Raw genomic sequence first — 19228 nt, 5'->3', positions numbered from 1 at the left:
GCCTGTAGTTGATATTTTGGGCCAAGATGCTTCATTAGGACCCTTCAGTTGATGTTTCAGGTCAACCCTTCATCCAGATGTCAATACTGTATACTTTATAGCTAATATGATGTCCGTTAAAACAGACAAGTGGTATATACTTATTGGGTTTTTTTTAAATGTTCTTCTCTATGCAGGCTTTTCTATAGATCTCCATAAATAAGCAATAGAAACTTTATTGGCTAGTAGGGTTGGTTTTCATAGTGTAACTCGAAAGCTCAGAGTTGTATATGGTGACATATGTACTCTGATAATAAATTTACTTTGAACTTTGAAATGAGCAGCTACAAAAACATAACAAAGGCTACTGTGTATGTCTTATGTTGCCTCTTTAAGTGCAGCCTGTGTCAAGCTTGTAATACTTCTTAAGATTGCAAAGGTTTTCAACCGGAAAGAGGATTCTGCCTCGTACAAAGAACTTGACACTGTCCCTCGCAGTAAGCACTCACTTAACGGAGAGGTGATAGCCACAATTAATGCTGGCAGCATTTAATTTATAACATGTCAATGATTAAGGGAGAGGGTGAATAAAATATAACTCAAGATATAAATAAATATAACACATTATATGGCAGCCCTGTATATCAGCACACTCCCCATGTAGCGAAAGATGTGCCATTTTACTGCAATTCAACCACGTATGTGTGAATAAATCTTACAGCTCATCACACCCCCACAGCCCACATAATACTACATCTGCTACCACTTAACAATAGCAGGACAAAACAGGGGGAAGAGAGCAGGGAGGAAGATTTTTTTTATTTTCTAGATCACAGAGATGCCGATGAGGCCACAATTTATTGCCCATCCAATTAGCCCTTTAACTAAAGAGCTTGCTAGGCCATGTCTGAAGGTTAGCCCTGCAGATTTTAATCCAATGACCTTACTGGCTTCTGTAGCAAAGGAAGGCTTCAGCCTCGGCTCTTACCAGTGTTAACTGCCACTATCTGTAAGGTGCTTGAAATTTTTATTTTATTTAAAGATAGAGCACAGAACAAATCCCTCCAGCCCCACAAGCCATACTGCCCAGCAACACTGCCCGTTTACAATGACCAATTAACCGACCAACTAGTATATCTTTTGGACTATAGGAGGAAACTCATAAGGCCATGGACAAACACCTTACAGACGGTGCTAGAATTGAACTCCAAATTCCAGAACACCCCGAACATTAACTGCTATGCTACCTCTCCCCACAACTCCAGCATTTTGTTTGTGTCTCCCCGTCACTTTGCCGGGTTCCCTCTCGCATTCGAAAGCCGTACAAGTTAGTAGGTTGTGGGCATGCCATGTTGCATGTGGGGAGCACGGCAATACTTGTCCAGCACATCCTGAGTTGTTGGTCATTACGCAAACGATGCATGCACAGTATGTTTTGATGCACATATGACAAAGCTAATCTTTATCTTTAAACTTTTCCTTCAATAACCTTGCATTTTTGAGTTATCACTCTTTCAGTGAACTGAGTGCTGGCTGTGTGGAGCTGGTGTGGTCAGTGTCTCTATCTGGATGGGTTTCCTTTGCCTTGGTAGGTTAACTGCCTTCTGTAAGTTGCCCCAAGTAGGTAGATAGGTGGTAGAATCTAACCTGGGGGGAGTTGAAGGGGAGAATATGGGAAGGTTTTTTTTTAAATGTGGTTAATACAGGATTGTTGTACATGGGTGGCTGATGGTCTATCTGGACTCAGTTGGACAAAAGGCTCGTTACTATTCTGTATCTCTCCACAACCCTAGACTGTTGTATTTATTCTACATTAGACCTCCACTTTACAAATGTCAGGGCCCTACAGTCAAAATGTGCTACCTTAAACAAGTACTACACCTGCTCTCACCACTATTCAGGGCCCCAAACAGTCCTTCCAGGTAAAGCATCACTTCCCATTTATGTCTGTCGGGGTCATCTACCATAAACAGTGTTCCCAAGAGGCTTCCTCTATATCAGTGAGACCTGATATAGCTTTGTTGAGCACCCCTCTGTCCTCACAGGAAGGATTTCTTGTGGCCAACCATTTTAATTCCATTCCTCATTCCCATTCTGACAGGTCAGGCCCACGGCCTCCTCCACTGCTACGATGAGCCACTCTCAGGTTGGAGGAGCAACATCTCATTCCGTCTGGGCAGATTCCAATTTGACGGCATGATCATCAATTTCTCCAACTTCGGGTAATTTCTCCCCACTCCCTGTTCTCTCCTTTTCCATTCCCCATTACCCCTCTCTAACTTCCCTCTGGTACCCTTCCTCCTTCCCTTTCTCCCACAGTGCACTCTCAGATTCATTCTTCTTCAGCCCTTTGTCTTTTCCACCTATTACCTCTCAGCTTCCCACTTCATCCCTCCTCCCCCATGCACTTACTTTCCCCTTCACCTGGCTTCACCCATCACACTCTAACTTGCACTCCGTCCTCTCCCCATATCTTCTTATTCTGACATCTTCCCCTTCCCTTCCAGTCCAGATGAAGGGTATCAGCCCCAAACATCGACTTTTCATTCCTCTCCATCGATGCTGCCTCACCTGTTGAGTTCCTCCAGCATTTTGTGTTTGTTACTTTGACTTTACATTTTGTTTTCTACATTCTACCATGACTTTTTTCCCCCCCTGAAGGGTTAGGTTCTTAAGGAGGCAAGGTACAGCAAAGGATATTGAAACTGAAAAAGAAACAAGTCATAAGGGAAAAAAAATAATAGGAGTCTTTTATGACAAATTGTTTTAGGCTTCATATTTCTCATGTTTCTCCAGCCTCCATTTGATTATTGCCTTGAGCCTCCACAAATACTTTTGCCCTTCTGTTATCAAAACCAGTCTTGTTCTGATCCATTGTTAGATTCATGTCATAGCTAGGTCATTGTGACCCACTCACAGCACAGATTCGTACACCATATGCCCCATTCATTTACTTCCATCACTCATACATTGTTCAGCTCCTTGCCCATGTTGACGGCGCTACAACCTCTTCCTGTACCTTTAGACTGGAGGTGAGTTTAACGGAGGGGTAGAGTTGAGGGTGAAAAAAACAACCAGGAAGCTTCCTCTTTGTTCTCAAACAGCCTCGATAAACTGTGTCATCCCCATCTCTGCATCCAACAAGCCCCCACATAATCAAGTTCACATAAAAATAAGCACTCCTTGATAATCAGTGCCCTTGGAGCTTCCATCTGCAGTACAGCAAGAGAAAATATGGACAAAAATTGCACAGGCAAACGAAGTATTAACACTTATAGGGTCAACAGTGCTCAGCTGGTATTTATACTCCACACAAGTCTCCTCCTATCTCACTGTCACCATAACCTTCAAGTACCTCTTTTCCAGCTGCCCAAACATGAAAAACCATCAGCTCAATTGCTGCTTATGGAGTCCATTCCACTTTCTGTATATCATTTACCAGTAACTACTTTATATTTGAGTCTTTTAGTTTTCAACTCAGTATTCTTTGCATATCTACCCTATACAGCTAAAACATCTGATGATACCTATTACCATCACCTCTCAACCTTCCTCCTCCTAATACAGGTGGCCCCCGCTTTTTGAACATTCGCTTTGCGACACCTCGCTGTTACGAAAGACCTACATTAGTTACCTGTTTTCGCTAACAGAAGGTGTTTTCACTGTTACGGAGAAAGACAGCATGCCCCAAGCAGCCAAGCTCCTCCCCCAGAACTGCATTCTAGTCGCCATTGCTTAAACATGCCCCTCTGAACATCTGTGCTTTATGTCGATTTATTTTGTGCATCCATTAGCAAGATGAGTTCTAAGGTATCGGAAAAGCCTAAAAGAGCTCATAAGGGTGTTACACTTAGCGTAAAACTAGACATAATTAAGCGTTTCGATCGTGGTGAAATGAATGAAGTAAGGGCATTGTCTGCACATTGAATCATTTGCACTACAGTATTTATACGCACAGAGAAAGAATCTTGAAAGCTGCCGATGTTACTGTTGGTTCTGCTTGTAGCAAAGTGGTCTCTCTTAGTTGGCATCCATAATGGATAAAATGGAAAGTCTATTGCTTGAGTGGATTGATGGATGTACAAAGCGTGGTGTTCCATTAGGTTATCTTATACTTAAGGAGAAATCAGTCAGTCTTTTTAATAAGCTGATACAGAAAGCACTGGACAATAGTGATGAAAGTGTTGCGAAAGTGGAATTTAAAGGTAGTCATGGGTGGTCTGATCAGTTTCTGAGGCAAGGGCAGCTTCATAGCTTAAAGTTTACTAGAGAGAGTGCTTCCGCTGATACTGAAGCTGCCGAGAAGTTCCCAGCAGAACTGAAGAAGATAATTACAGAAGGCGGTTATTCATATAAGCAAGTGTTTAATTGTGATGAAACTGCAACTTATTGGAAAAAATTGCCGAGGACCCCAACCTCCGACAACTCAGCCTAACACACCATCATCAGTGTTCTCACTGTCTTCCCGATTCCGGTAAGTGAAACTACACTGTACATACATTACTTCTACTTCATATAGGCTATTTATTTTTATGTGTTATTTGGTATAATTTGGCAGCTTCATAGCTTAAAGGTTACTGGAGAGATTGCTTCTGCTACGTAGTGAGATTATACGCTACACTAGACAGTGCTGCAATGATTGCAGAAAAGTATTCCTACTTCATATAGGCTGAGTATTTATCATATCATTCCTGCTTTTGCTATATGTTACTGTTATTTTAGGTTTTGTGTGTTATTTTGCATGATTTGGTAGGTTACTTTTTGGGTCTGGGAACGCTCACAAATTTTTCCCATATAAATAAATGGTAATTGCTTCTTCACTTTACGACATTCCGGCTTACAAACGGTTTCATAGGAACGCTCTGCCTTCTGATAGCGGGGGGAAACCTGTACCTATAAAATAGCAACTCCACGTGCACACACACCTCCCATCCCCTTGATTACTCATTAGCTTAGAGTTTCCTTCCCATAGACAGCACCCTCACCGTAGTGCATACTTGTGTCACAATGGAAAATACCGGCTCAACACCATCGGGAGTCACACCTGCAGTTCCAGGAGCAATTCTCAAGACGTTCAGCAATGGGTACAGTAGCTTCACCAATATTAATCCTATACCAAGAACAAGCACTAAGACTGGATAATAACAAGCACTCTGAAGTTTAACTCACCCAATGTACAAAAGCTTCAGGTACCACATTTAAGAGGTTGTAGCGGTGTGCTACACGCAGCGCTGCAATAACGACACGGAGTCAGTGAGCTGCAGTTACAAAAGAGGTTTATTCAAACTTCGTGGCCTCGCTTTAAAGCCTTCCTGATCCCGCCCTCCCTGGGCGGGAATGCTGTAGGGGGTGTGTATTCACAGTCCCGTCCCGCGCGCGGGCTTTTCCCCTTGCTGGTGAAGCAGGCTTGGCGCCCTCTTTGGGACCTGCCTCAATGCCGGCGCGTGCCGCTTTGTGAGCCGGTTCGAGTACGCTGGGAAGTGGGTCGCCAAATAACACCCCCCCCCCCCCAGAACCAGCGATACACCCCCCAATGTCTACAGTCTGGGTCGGACTCTGTTTGGGAGGTCTGCTTCTGCGCCGCGGTGCCTGAATCTCGACCGGTTGCGCCAAGTTCACATGGGCCGGTTTGAGTCAGTCCACCGTGAAAACCTCCTCTTTCCCCCCAATGACCAGCACGAATGTGGACCCGTTGTTTCTGATCACCGTAAACGACCCCTCGTAGGGTCACTGTAGTGGTGCCCGATGTCCGCCCTGTCGTACAAAAACGAACTTACAGTTTTGCAGGTCTTTGGGTACACAGGTCGGGTTCTGCCCATGCTGTGAAGTGGGTATGGGGGTCAGGTTACCGAGCCTCTCGCGTAGTCTGCCCAGGACTGCTGCGGGTTCTTCCTCTTGCCCCCTTGGGGCTGGTATGAACTCTCCTGGGACGACCAGGGGTGCGCCGTACACCAACTCGGCCGACGAGGTGTGCAGATCCTTTTTGGGCGCCGTGCCGATTCTGAGCAGGACCCAGGGGAGCTCATCCACCCAGTTAGGCCCTTTGAGGTGGGCCATGAGAGCCGACTTCAGGTGACAGTGGAAACGCTCCACTAGTCCGTTCGACTGTGGGTGGTAGGCAGTTGTGTGGTGCAGCTGTGTCCCCAAAAGGCTGGCCATAGCTGACCACAGGCTGGAGGTGAACTGGGCGCCTCTGTCGGAGGTAATGTGGGCCGGTACACCAAAGCGAGGTACCCAGGTGGCAATCAGTACCCGGGCGCAAGATTCGGAGGTGGTGTCGGTGAGCGGGACCGCCTCTGGCCATCTTGTGAACCAGTCCACGATAGTCAGGAGGTGCCGCGCTCCTCGCGACACTGGCAGGGGGCCCACGATATCCACATGAATGTGGTTGAAATGCCGGCGGGTGGGGTGGAACTGCTGCGGCAGGGCTTTGGTGTGCCGCTGCACCTCGGCTGTTTGTCAGTGCATGCACGTTCTGGCCCATTCACTGACCTGCTTGCGAAGTCCGTGCCAAACGAACCTGTTGGCTACCATCCGGACTGTTGTCCTGATGGAGGGGTGCGCTAAGTTGTGAATGGAGTCGAAAACGCGCTGCCACCAGGCTGCCCAGACGATGGGACGGGGTCGGCCAGTGGTGACGTCACAGAGTAGGGTCCTCTCACCTGGGCCTACGGGGAGGTCCTGGAGCTGCAAACCGGAGACTGCATTCCTGTAACTAGGGATCTCCTCGTTTGCCTGCTGCGCCTCCGCCAGTGCTTCATAGTCTACCCCCTGGGACAGGGCTTGGATGTTAGGGCGGGAGAGGGCATCCGCCACAACACTGTCCTTTCCCGAGACATGCCGGACATCCATTGTGTATTCGGAGATGTAGGACAGATGTTGCTGCTGGCGGGACGACCAGGGGTCGGATGCTTTCGTGAATGCAAAGGTAAGCGGTTTGTGGTCCGTGAACATGGTGAGGCGGCCTACCTTCTAAGAAGTACCTGAAATGCCGGATTGCCAGGTATAGCGCCAACAGTTCCTGGTCGAAAGCACTGTATTTGAGCTCGGGTGGTCGTAGGTGTTTGCTGAAAAACACTAGGGGTTGCCAACAACCCTCGATGAGTTGTTCCAGCACCCCACCAACTGCTGTGTTGGATGCGTCCACCGTGAGGGCGGTAGTGATGTCCGTTCTGGGGTGCACTAGCATCGTGGCATTTGCCAAGGCTTCTTTGGTTTTAATGAAAGCGGCGGCAGACTCCTCGTCCCAGGTAATGTCTTTGCCCATACCTGACATCAGGGCGAACAGGGGGTGCATGATTCGGGCAGCTGAAGGGAGGAAGCGGTGGTAGAAATTCACCATACCCACGAATTCCTGAAGGCCTTTGATTGTGTTGGGTCGGGGGAAATGGCGGACCGCGTCTACCTTGGCGGGCAGAGGGGTTGCCCCGTCTTCAGTAATCCTGTGGCCCAGGAAGTCAATGGTGTCAAGCCCGAACTGGCATTTGGCCGGGTTGATTGTCAGGCCGTATTCACTCAGTCGGGCATAGAGTTGACGGAGGTGGGACAGATGCTCCTGACGACTGCTGCTGGCTATGAGGATGTCGTCCAAATAGATGAAAGCGAAGTCCAGTTCGCGTCCCACCGTGTCCTTTAACCGCTGTGTGGCATTCTTTAGGCCGAATGGCATGCAGAGGAACTCGAAAAGGCCGAAAGGGGTGATGAGTGCCGTTTTGGGAATGTCGTCCGGATGCATCAGGATTTGATGGTATCCCCGGACGAGGTCTACCTTGGAGAAGATCCGTGCGCCATGCAGGTTTGCTGCAAAGTCCTGAATGTGCGGCACAGGGTAGCAGTCCGGTGTTGTAGCCTCGTTCAGCCTGCGGTAGTCGCCGCATGGTCTCCAGTCCCCTGTTGCTTTGGGCACCATGTGCAGGGGGGAAGCCCATGGGCTGTCGGATCGCCGTATGATCCCCAATTCCTCCATCCTCTTGAACTCCTCCTTCGCCAGTCGGAGCTTGTCCGGGGGAAGCCTTCGAGCACGGGCTTGGAGGGGTGGTCCTTGTGTCGGGATGTGGTGCTGTATGCCGTGTCTGGGCATGGCTGCCATGAACTGCGGTGCCAGAACCGATGGGACATCCGCCAGGACTCTGGTGAAGTAGTTGTCGGACAGCGTGATGGAGTCTAGGTGTGGGGCCAGCAACTGGGCTTCACCCAGGGAGAACGTTTGAAAGGTCTTGGCGTGGACCAGTCTCTTCCTGGGCAGGTCGACCAGTAGGCTGTGAGCTCGCAAAAAATCCGCTCCCAGGAGCGGTTGGGCTACCAGTGTGAAGTCCCACGTGAACTGGCTGGAGCCGAACTGTAGCCGCACCGTACGGGTGCCGTAAGTCCTTACTGCGCTGCCGTTCGCAGCCCTCAGGGTGGGACCCGGTTCTCTGTTTCGGGTGTCGTAACTCGTCGGAGGCAAGATGCTGATCTCAGCTCCGGTGTCAACCAAAAAGCGGCATCCCGACTGCTTGTCCCAGACATACAGGAGGCTATCCCGATGGCCAGCCGCCGTAGCCATCAGCTATGTTTCCCGGGAACTTGCAAGGCGGGCTACAGCGACGGGCTTCTGCGTCCCACCGCTGGTGGTAGAGGCACCATTGTCCGTTGGTCTCCTCACCCCTGCCTCTGGGGTTAGCGGGCTCTGTGGCCGGGCCTGGTCTGGTTTGCTGCTGGGAGCGTGGCGTGGTGATCTGTGCGACGGACGCCCCACTATCCTTCTTGGCTTTCCACAGCACGTCCGCCCAGGCCACCACCTTCCGGGGGTCGCTGAAATCCGTGTCGGACAGCAGCAGGTGTATGTCCTCGGGCAGCTGCTCCAGGAATGCCTGCTCAAACATGAGGCAGGGCTTGTGACCTCTGGCCAGGGACAGCATCTCGTTCATCAAAGCCGACGGTGGCCTGTCCCCCAAACCATCCAGGTGCAGTAAGCGGGCAGCTTGCTCGCGCCGTGAGAGTCCGAAAGTCCTTATGAGCAAGGCTTTGAATTCTGTGTATTTGCTGTCCGCTGGGGGCGATTGTATGAGCTCCTCAACCCTGGGCGGCTGTCTCCTGGTCAAGGGAGCTCACCACGTAGTAGTAACGTGTGGCATCCAAGGTTATCTGCCGAACGTGGAATTGGGCTTCTGCTTGCTGGAACCATAGGTGAGGTCGCAGCGTCCAGAAGCTTGGCAGTTTTAACGAAACTGCATGAACAGATGCTGCGTCGTTCATCTCCGGTCCAAATATCGTTTGGGCCGTCGGAGTCACCAATTGTAGCGGTGTTCTACACACAGCGCTGCAATAACGACACGGAGTCAGTGAGCTGCAGTTACAAAAGAGGTTTATTCAAACTTCGCGGCCTCGCTTTAAAGCCTTCCTGATCCCGCCCTCCCCGGGCAGGAATGCGTATTCACAGTCCCGTCCCGCGCGCGGGCTTTTCCCCTTGCTGGCGAAGCAGACTTGGCGCCCTCTTTGGGACCGGCCTCAATGCCGGCGCGTGCCGCTTTGTGAGCCGGTTCGAGTACGCTGGGAAGTGGGTCGCCACAAGGTGATACTTTGTATACAATCTTTGGCCAGGCTACACTACACAAACATTATTTTTTCTTTGTTTTGTTAGATTAAAATATTTTCACCTCCAGATGTTACTGAAGGATTCACTTGCCCTCCCCGCCTGATCACTCGACTCTCAATCAACAGCTAAATGATAGAAATGAGGGAAACTGTTATAAACTGTGCTGTCAAGGTGCAACACTGAACCAGAGTATTTTCCAGGTTACTGGATATTATTCCTGTCCATTAATACCTCCAACACACTCTGGCATTTCATAAGGGAATGCAGGGATCAGGGTCTCGTTGAGTTGGAAAGGAGAATAGAAAATGTTACCCAGTGAGCATACACACAAAATGGTGAAGGAACTCAGGGGGTCTCGGGTAACTTGCTGAGTTCTCCAGCATTCTGAGTGCATATTGCTCCAGATTTCCAGCATCTGCAAAGTATCTTGAACTCAAATATCAGAACTTCTGAACAGTCAGACAGCAGACTTTTACTGTAAACTGTTTATTGGATATTTAATTTAAATATCCACCGGTTAATGGCAGGATTCTCAGTAACATGGAGAAACTTGAGTCCAAATTCATAGATCCCTCAAAGTTGCCACACAACTTGATAGGCCTGTTAAAGGTGGTGTATGGTATATTGGTTTCCTTCAGTTAAACCATCTAGTTAAGAGCCACAATGTGATGTTGCAGTTATACAAAACTTTGTTTAGACCACAATTAGAATATGGTCACCTCATGATCAGAAGGGTGTGAAAGCTTTACAGGAGGTGAAGAGGAGATTTACCAGGATGCTGCCTGAATTAGAGAGCTTTTCTTATGAAGATAGGTTGAGCGAGCTAGGGGTTTTCTCTTTAGAGCAGAGAATGAGAGGTGGAGAAAATGATACAAGACCATAAGATATAGGAGCAGTAGGCCATTTGGCCCATCGAGTTTGCTTCGCCGTTCAATCATGGGCTGATCCAATTCTTCCAGACACCCCCACTCCCCTGCCTTCACCCCATACCCTTTGACGCCCTGGCTAATCAAGAACCTATCTATCTCTGCCTCAAATGCACCCAATGATGGCCTCCACAGCCACTCGTGGCAACAAATTCCACAGACTTACCACCCTCTGACTAAAGTAATTTCTCCTCATCTCTGTTCTAAATGGACATCCTTCAATCCTGAAGACGTACCCTCACTTCCTAGACTCCCCTACCATGGGAAATAACTTTGCCATATCTAATCTGTTCAGGCCTTTTAACATTCAAAATGTTTCTAAGAGATCCCTCCTCAATCTCCTGAACTCCAGGGAATACAGCCCAAGAGCTGCCAGACATTCATCAAATGGTAACCCTTTCATTCCTGGAATCATTCTTGTGGATCTTCTCGGAACCCTCTCCAATGTCAGTATATCCTTTCTAAAATAAGGAGCCCAAAACTGCGCACAATACTCCAAGTGTGGTCTCACGAGTGTCTTATAGAGCCTCAACATCACATCTCTGCTCTTATGTTCTATACTTCTACAAATGAATGCCAACATTGCATTCACCTTCTTCACCACCGACTCAACCTGGAGATCAACCTTTAGGGTATCCCGCACAAGGACTCCCAAGTCCCTTTGAATCTCTGCATTTTAAATTCTCTTTCCATCTAACTACCGGTAATAGTCTGCCCGTTTATTTCTTCTACCAAAGTGCATGACCATACACTTTACAACATTGTACTTCATTTGCTACTTCTTTGCCCATTCCCCTAAACTATCTAAGTCTCTCTGCACACTCTGTTTCCTCAACGCTACCCACTCCTCCACCTATCTTTGTATCATCAGCAAATTTAGCCACAAATCCATTAATCCCATAGTCCAAATCATTGACATACATCGTAAAAAGCAGTGATCCCAACACCAACCCCTGTGGAACTCCACTGGTAACTGGCAGCCAGCCAGAATAGGGTCCCCTTATTTCCACTCTCTGTTTTCTGCTGATCAGCCAATGCTCCACCCAAGCTAGTAAATCCCCTCTAATACCATGGGCTCTTATCTTGCTAAGCAGCCTCATGTGTGGCACCTTGTCAAAGGCCTTCTGAAAATCCAAGTACACCACATCTACTGCATCTCCTTTGTCTACCCTGCTTGTAATTTCCTCAAAAAATTTCAGTAGGTTAGTCAGGCAGGATTTTCCTTTCAGGAAACCATGCTGGCCTTGGCCTATCTTGTCATGTGCCCCCAGGTATTCCATAATCTCATCCCTAACAATTGATTCTAACAACTTCCCAACCACTGATGTCAGGCTGACAGGTCTATAGTTTCCTTTCTGCAGCCTCCCACCCTTCTTAAATAGCACAGTAACATTTACAATTTTCCAGTCATCCGGTACAATGCCAGAATCTAACAATGATCTTTCAAGAATTAGTAATGCCTCCACAATCTCTCCAGCTACTTCCTTCAGAACCCGAGGGTGTATTCCATCAGGTCCAGAAGATTTATCCACCGTCAGTCCATTAAGCTTCCTGTGCACGTTCTCAGTCGTAATTTTCACTGCACATACTGACACTTCCTTGACACTTTTGCACGTCCAATGTACTGCAGACATCTTCCACTGTGAACACTGATGCAAACTACCCATTCAGTTCCTCTGTCATCTCTGCATCTCTCATTACAATATCTCCAGCGTCATTTTCTATTAGTCCTATATCTATCCTCAACTCTCTTTTACCCTTTATATACCTAAAAAAGCTTTTAGTATCTTCTTTGATATTAGTCACCAGCTTCCTTTCGTAATCCAGCTTTTCCTTCCTAATGACCTTTTAGTTTCCTTCTGCAATTTTTTAAAGCTTCCCAATCCTCTATTTTCGACTGCCTTGTATGGCCTCTCTTTTGCTTTTACTTTGGCTCTGACTTCACTTGTCAGCCACGGTAGTGTCCTCCTTACATCTGAAAATTTCTTCTTTTTTGGAATCTATGTCTTGCACTTGCCTCATTTTTCGCAGAAACTCCAGCCATTGCTGCTCTGCTGTCCTTCCTGATAGGAGGTATCGATCGAGTGGATAGCCAGAGACATTTTCCCATGATAGAAGTGACTAATGGTTGTTGTCCGTCATGCCTGACAATGACAGGAAACCTGTGCAGGAGAGTTTTTAAAGTGGAAAAGCCATTGCACTCTCTCGACCTTGGAAGTCTTGTTCCAGTGGAATGAACAAGCGACATGAACTGTGGTCTTCCTTGTTGCAGTGGATGACCATGACTACTTCTGTGCCTTGTCATGCCCTTCCCTCTCCATGGATCATTGCAGAGCCAACTTCTGACTGTTGGAGCTCACCTTAGATTTCATCCACCCAATCCACTGGAGCTGACTTCACATGCTAGGCCAGGCATGTCCCTATCTCACTAGGGGTAGGTGGCCTGTTTCAGACCACGCTGTATCAGGGTGTAGCTGCTTTTGCATGTAAACAGATATCTGGAGACACAGGAGAGCACTGAGATGAGCGAGCTACCCTGTAATGGACACGACAAACCTCTTCACAACAGGTGCTACCCCTCCCTGGACACCCAATTAAACTGGTTCTTCGCTTGCGAAGATCACAAGGGAAGAAGAGTCCTCAGGAGCAACAGCACAATCATTAGTGACTGTTGAGACCAATTCTGGATCTGCAGACTCTGGTGTAGTAGGGACATGGGAACAGCCGGGATGTGGGCACTTGGGTAGGAGGATCCCTCCTGCATCTCCTCTTCTCTTCAGCAGTCACTCTTCCGGATTCCTCAGAATTCTTGGCTGCTCCGTGGATTAATGTGCTCCAGCAGTCTCTGTCGCGTGTCAGCTGCTGCCACTCGGTGACCTTGATATTTGCCTGAGAGAGCTATTGCTTAAGTTAGTCTTTGCACCTCTTGCGCAGGGCACCGCGATCTCTTGCCCTGAGAGCGCTATTCTCACACACACAGAGGATGAGCTACAGGCTGCAGTCACTCAGTTCACCAGGCTGCAAGGGCTTTCAGGTTAGTGGGCAGTCTGAAGAAAACAATGATCCTCCATTAGAATTTTCCTTACAACCCAACTCAGGGTTGAGCAGTTCACCTACCTGGGACATCCCATTCACCGTGGCTAATGTGAGGGGGCTTAATTTTAAGATGAACTGAAGGAAGTATGGGGGGGGGGGGGGTGGATGTTGGATGCAAGTTTCTTTTAAAAAAAACAGTAGTGAGTATGTACGATGCCATGCCAAGGGTAGTGGCAGAAGCAGATTTATTAGAGACATTTAAAAAAATACTTAGGCATATGGATGATAGAAGAATGAAGCACTATGTAGCGGGAAGGGTTAGATTGATCTTGGAGTAGGATAAAAGGTCAGCACAATATCATGGACCATGTTACAGCACATTACTGTGCTGTAACGTTCTAAGTACAACTTCTCTTTTCCTCAGACTGCAAGAGCAATTGTTTTTTTTGGTAATTTTTCGTTGTTTTAAAAGCCCACCCAGGATAACAGCAGCTGTGATTGTGCTGCATTTGCTCAACACTACACTGGAAAACACGGTCTACATGGAAGACAGGTCTCTGGAGCCAGATCTAAACCCATGCTCTTCAACACTGAAGTGCTCCAACCACATCGCAGCTCGATGTTAATGGCCAGCCTTTGGTTACATATTGCATACTTACACTTGACATTCAATAACCACAGAAATTATACCTTGCCTAGCTAAATGCAAAGCCTGTACAAAACCTCCAGGCGAGATATACATGAAACATATGGAAAACACTAGAATGCAGCTTCTAAACCGGTTCGTTGTCACGACAGGAGCAGAGCCAAAGGGTAGAAATGAAAATTCTAAAAGAGAGCTGGCATTCTGCAACAAGATAACATGACAGCTGGTTTGAATCTTGATCCAAGCATTCAATTATTTATGACTTTTAAAAAAACTAGGTGTGTCTCTTAGCTGCTGAAGGAAGAAGATTTGGACCTTGAATAGTAATTGAGTATATGTTAGCTATTAGGAACAGGAGTCAATAACATTCCACCATTTCATGAAGCCGTTTCATAGACTTGAATGAAGCAATAATGTTTGCTTAGGATTAAAGCGAATGCACTACTCAGAAACATGTCAATCGACCTACTGGCTTCACAGAACTTCAGCTCCACACAAGAACTCACCCACCCCTCTTCCACATTAACCATTCAACAATCTTCTGTTCTTTTCTCCTTCATACATTTGTCAACCTTCCCCTCAAAATGCATATTTTTAATCTATTCTTCAAATATGAGTTACCTAAGGCCCAGTTAAAACAATTTCCATTTCTAAAGTGGCTTTAGCAGAGCATAACACCTCAAATTAACAGAAGTTATTACACATAGGAGGAAGTAACAAACATTAAAGACAAAAGCAGGACAGACAGCAATAAGACACTGCTATTACACTGGAGCAGCCACAGAAACAGTGCGACACAGGTGGGTCTACTCAGATTTAGTTTTGCCAATGACTACTGTTAGGGCATTTTTTGGAGATGCAATATAGCAAACATTAACCTTCAGATCCAAACACAGGTCATAGATTAAGTTTAAAATGCAGCTCCGAAGAGGAAATACCCAATTGACTTGCATGCATGAATACAATTAAGACCCCATTCATGAATATGACTCAGAGACCACAATAATTAACACTTACTTGGGGTGTGTTGGTGGGAAGTTCCAGGGATTTGAAAAATTACATCTCACTGGTGTTACATAGCCCGTGGGTATCTTGTGACTGTCTCATGACCATGATGTAATTGAGTAGTATCTGGTGGACGTGATGTAATGGTCTTGTGATGGTGGGGTGACGTATTTTCACACCAGTGTGAGGTCACATGATGTAATTTTCCTGCCAGTGTGAGGTCATGTGATGGCCTGTTCCAACAGGTATAAAACGGGGACAGCCTGCTGCGACGCAGGAGTTTCTGTTGGGACGTCGTTTAAGTCGTCCATTACTCCGTTATGCTGCGTATTTGGTTTCATGATGCAGTTTTGTTTTAAAGTGGAGTTTTAATTCTTACCGTGAGGTACATTGTCGTTGTGCCGGCAGTTTTGAAAATCACTGCCAGTTATGTTTGATGTATCTTCGATTTAATTTTAAAGTCTAAGTATTGCAGAGTGAAGATTTACCGAAGTACAGAATCCCGAAGGATCGAGTAAAGTTGGTGTCGAAGGCGGTAATACAGGATCGACCTTATTGGATCTTCATTCCAGAGATAGCAACCTGCATCCGAGATAGCCCCTGCTATAACAGCAGAAAGGGTTGGGCGCAGTGTCATTCGCCAAAGAAAAGGTCAGTTCCTTCAAGCCGTTTTTATTTCCTTCATCATGAATCCTTCGGGCAAGGCATATTTCAGCTGGGATCAGCAGTAACGTCACGTCACATCGTCAAGGAAGTTGTTACTTCAAGAAAGTTCCTCCTAATTGACTATATAAATCATTTGAACTTTCACATTTATCACTTTAAGAACTGTGTTCGCATTTATTGTTTTAAGAACTGTTCGAGTTGCCATATAGCAGTTAACAACCAGATAAGTTAGTCGTTTGTTCACTTTTCATTTTTATTGAGCAGAGTTTAAATAAATGTTTATTTGTTTGTAAAAAAACCTGTCTCAATTCTATATTCATTGCTGCCGTATCGTAACACTGGAAAGAAGGACTATGAAGGTACTGCAACTATAAATAACAACTTTGTTGTTTAACATATAAAAGTTCTGTAATGCTCGGTTGGGTCAGGAAGTGTCTCTCTGTCCCACACACACACACAGTGGTGGGCATCTGGCCCAAGCTACCAGAAGTGGTAGGAGAGACAGATACAATTACAATGTTTGAAAGGTTTTTTAGCCAAGAAAGGTGTAGGGATATAATTCTAATACAGACAAATGGGATTAACATAGACAGGAATCACTGTTGGCATGGACAATAAGTATTTGCTATGATTATAAGATACCATAGATTGGCAAGATGAGAATCAGTATTTATTCAGAGGAGCAATGTCAATCAAATTACAAAGAAATGTGGCACAGAAGGTGCCCATTCATCCCATTGTGCCCACACTGGCCAATAATGATGCAAGTTCAGCACACTAGTTGGACTGAATGGCCAGTTTCTATGCTGTTGTGCTCTAAGACTCCACAATGGATTGGTCCATAGTCTTGTAAGCTACAGCTCTTCAAGTGTTCATCGTTTCATTTTAGATGCCTGAAACTTTCTTTACCATAGTTGAGTTCTGCACTATAACAGCTAATGTTTTTACTTGGTCGTTCATGAGATGCTGTCAATGCTAACAATTATTGTCTTTCACCATGTGAACCTGAATTGGGAAGATTAAGAGTCAAATCATACTGATGAATCTGGAGTTACCCATCAGCTAGACTAGGTCAGAATGTCAGTAAAACTGATAGATCTGGTTGCTTTGAATTCTTAGGTTTAGTTTAATTGCCTGAATACAAATTCCCAGCTGCCAGAGAGGAATATACATTCACATTTCCATATGAGTGATCCCAAAATCTGCCTGCTGGCCTAGTAAGTTAGCATTTATACTATATCACCAGGAAAAAGTGGGGAATAAGCCATAAGTTTTTGATTCAGAGGAGGAAGTACAGGCACTCACCCAGAACTGACATTGCAGTCATATTACAAGTAGTAACTCCTGCCCTTGAATAATTCTTGCAGCTACTTTGGACCGGTGAACGGAATAAGAAAGATTTAAGGAAGGACGATTTAATGCTAAAGTTTTGGAAATGGGCTTCTGAAGCAGTGGTGTTTGAGGAGGAAGCTCTACCCCGATGGTGGGATAGAGATAGGGATGCACACACATCACAAGAATGAAGCTGCATTGCAAGCCTGGGCCAGCTTATAGACTAATTTAGAAAATTACAGGAAGGAGAAATATTAAAATAGAAAAATCTCAAATAGAAATGAGGGCCACAAATGGGCATGTTCTTTCAAATAGTGTTTGAAATTTCTATTAAAACAGGTTGTTAAAAAGTTAAGCAATCCAATGACTTGAGGCCCCAAATGGCAGCCTATTTATCCAATATTTTAAACACGAGTACTAAATCACGATTGTATAAGTAAATGAAAATGTCTAGACAGTCAATGAAATTCTTACCTAATCGAAGTTCTCCAAAATTGCCACATCCAATCTTCTTGCCAACCCTAAAATTTGGTCCAACCATAAGAACCCCTGACGACTGGTTAGAGCCAGGGCGAGAGCCATACGGACTCCGTCCAGACTGTTTACTCGATCGTCGAGGTTCTTCAGCTTTATCCTTCTCTCGCTCTCTGCTTGCCCGACTAGATTCCATGGCAGCAGGAGGGTCACAGCTCAACGACAGAAGTCTAGAGCGTTTGTGTTAAAGCTGCCAAACTGGTGGGCAATGCTGAGTCCCTTAGTGCAGTCAAAGGTAGTCATTGAATAGCATGGCTGTCTTCAGATCCGATAGCCATCCGTTCCCTTACTGTCAGAAAACAAATTGATTGCTTCTGTCTTCATGGATGCTTCCTATTCACATTGAAGACTTGAAAATAAATCCTGGAAATCAAAAGAAAACCCAATGAGTTCACAATTCTTTATCCAAATACACCACCAAATCACAGCTACATTTAAAGCACTCTAGTTGGACAATGCACGTTGATAAAGCAATATTTGCATATCCCTTGTACAATATTGTGCAAAGTCTTAGGCACATATACTGCATTTGTCAAAATGGAGCACCACCAGAGGGGTGTGGGGCAGGTGGCAGAGGAGGAGTGCCGAGGTGGGGGTTGGTACAGGTGCAGACACACCCAGTCCTGAAACACCAAGCAAGGTCATTTGATTACAAACAACTGGTTTTTTGATTATTACAGAATGTCTCTGTGGCACTTCTCGCTCCCTTCCCCTTTTCCCAACCACGATTCCCTTCTCCCTGCCCCCTTTCCCATTCTCAGTCCACAATGGAGACCCATATCAGAATCAGGTTTATCATCACTCACGTGTCATGAAATTTGTCTTTTCTGCAGCAGCATTACATTGCAATATATAAAATTACTGTAGTACTGTGCAAGTCTTAGGCACCCCAGCTATATATACACACACATGAGAACATCTACAGGTGCTGGAAATCCAAGCAACACACCAAATGTTGGCGGAACTCAGCAGGTCAGGCAGCAACAATGTAAAGGAATAAACAGTCGACATTTCAGGCTGAGACCTTCCTTCTGGACCCATCACAAGGATAATTTGAAATCCCATTAAGAATCAAGAAGAAACTTCTGTTACCAGAGTGATTAGAATATGACACATTCTCCCGTAATGCGGTCAGCAACAATAGATCTATTCAAGTGGAATGAGGGAGAAAGCAATAGGGTTAGATGAGGACAAGTAAGATACCAACTAAGATACCACTAAGATCTCAAGTTAGAGACTGGAACAATGTCAACATTCAGTGTTAGTTCAGAGAGCATCATAGAAGAAAATCTATAGCACAGAAGGACACCATTCAGCCCCAGTGTCAATACTAGCCAAAAAATGGAGTTAGGATTCCTCACACTACTTATTGGTCTATAGCCTTGTATATTACAGCTCTTTAAGTGTGCATTCTAATAAAGACCAGCAAAAGGCCCACCAGGCCAAATTACCTACTTCTGTGATGTACTGCACCATAACAGGAAATGGACATGTGAGCAAATTGTCTGTAAATTGTCAAGCATTCTG

General features: G+C 46.0%; 1 protein-coding gene across 2 annotated transcripts in view; it reads right to left on the bottom strand.

Moving 5' to 3' along the window:
- LOC140714142 (casein kinase I-like) overlaps positions 1 to 19228 on the bottom strand; it is a 195196-nt gene that overhangs the window by 133096 nt on the left and 42872 nt on the right. For both annotated transcript variants that reach the window (XM_073024968.1, XM_073024969.1), the window contains exon 2: positions 17642 to 18064. In XM_073024968.1, the coding sequence (XP_072881069.1) occupies positions 17642 to 17837 (196 nt within the window). In that variant the 5' untranslated portion in view covers positions 17838 to 18064. The remainder of the gene's footprint in view (positions 1 to 17641; positions 18065 to 19228) is intronic.

This window comes from Hemitrygon akajei, chromosome 21 (assembly GCF_048418815.1).
Source record: "Hemitrygon akajei chromosome 21, sHemAka1.3, whole genome shotgun sequence".
Classification (NCBI taxonomy): domain Eukaryota; kingdom Metazoa; phylum Chordata; class Chondrichthyes; order Myliobatiformes; family Dasyatidae; genus Hemitrygon; species Hemitrygon akajei.
Note: the sequence above shows the minus strand (reverse complement) of the source record. Positions and strands in the feature narration are given on the sequence as shown.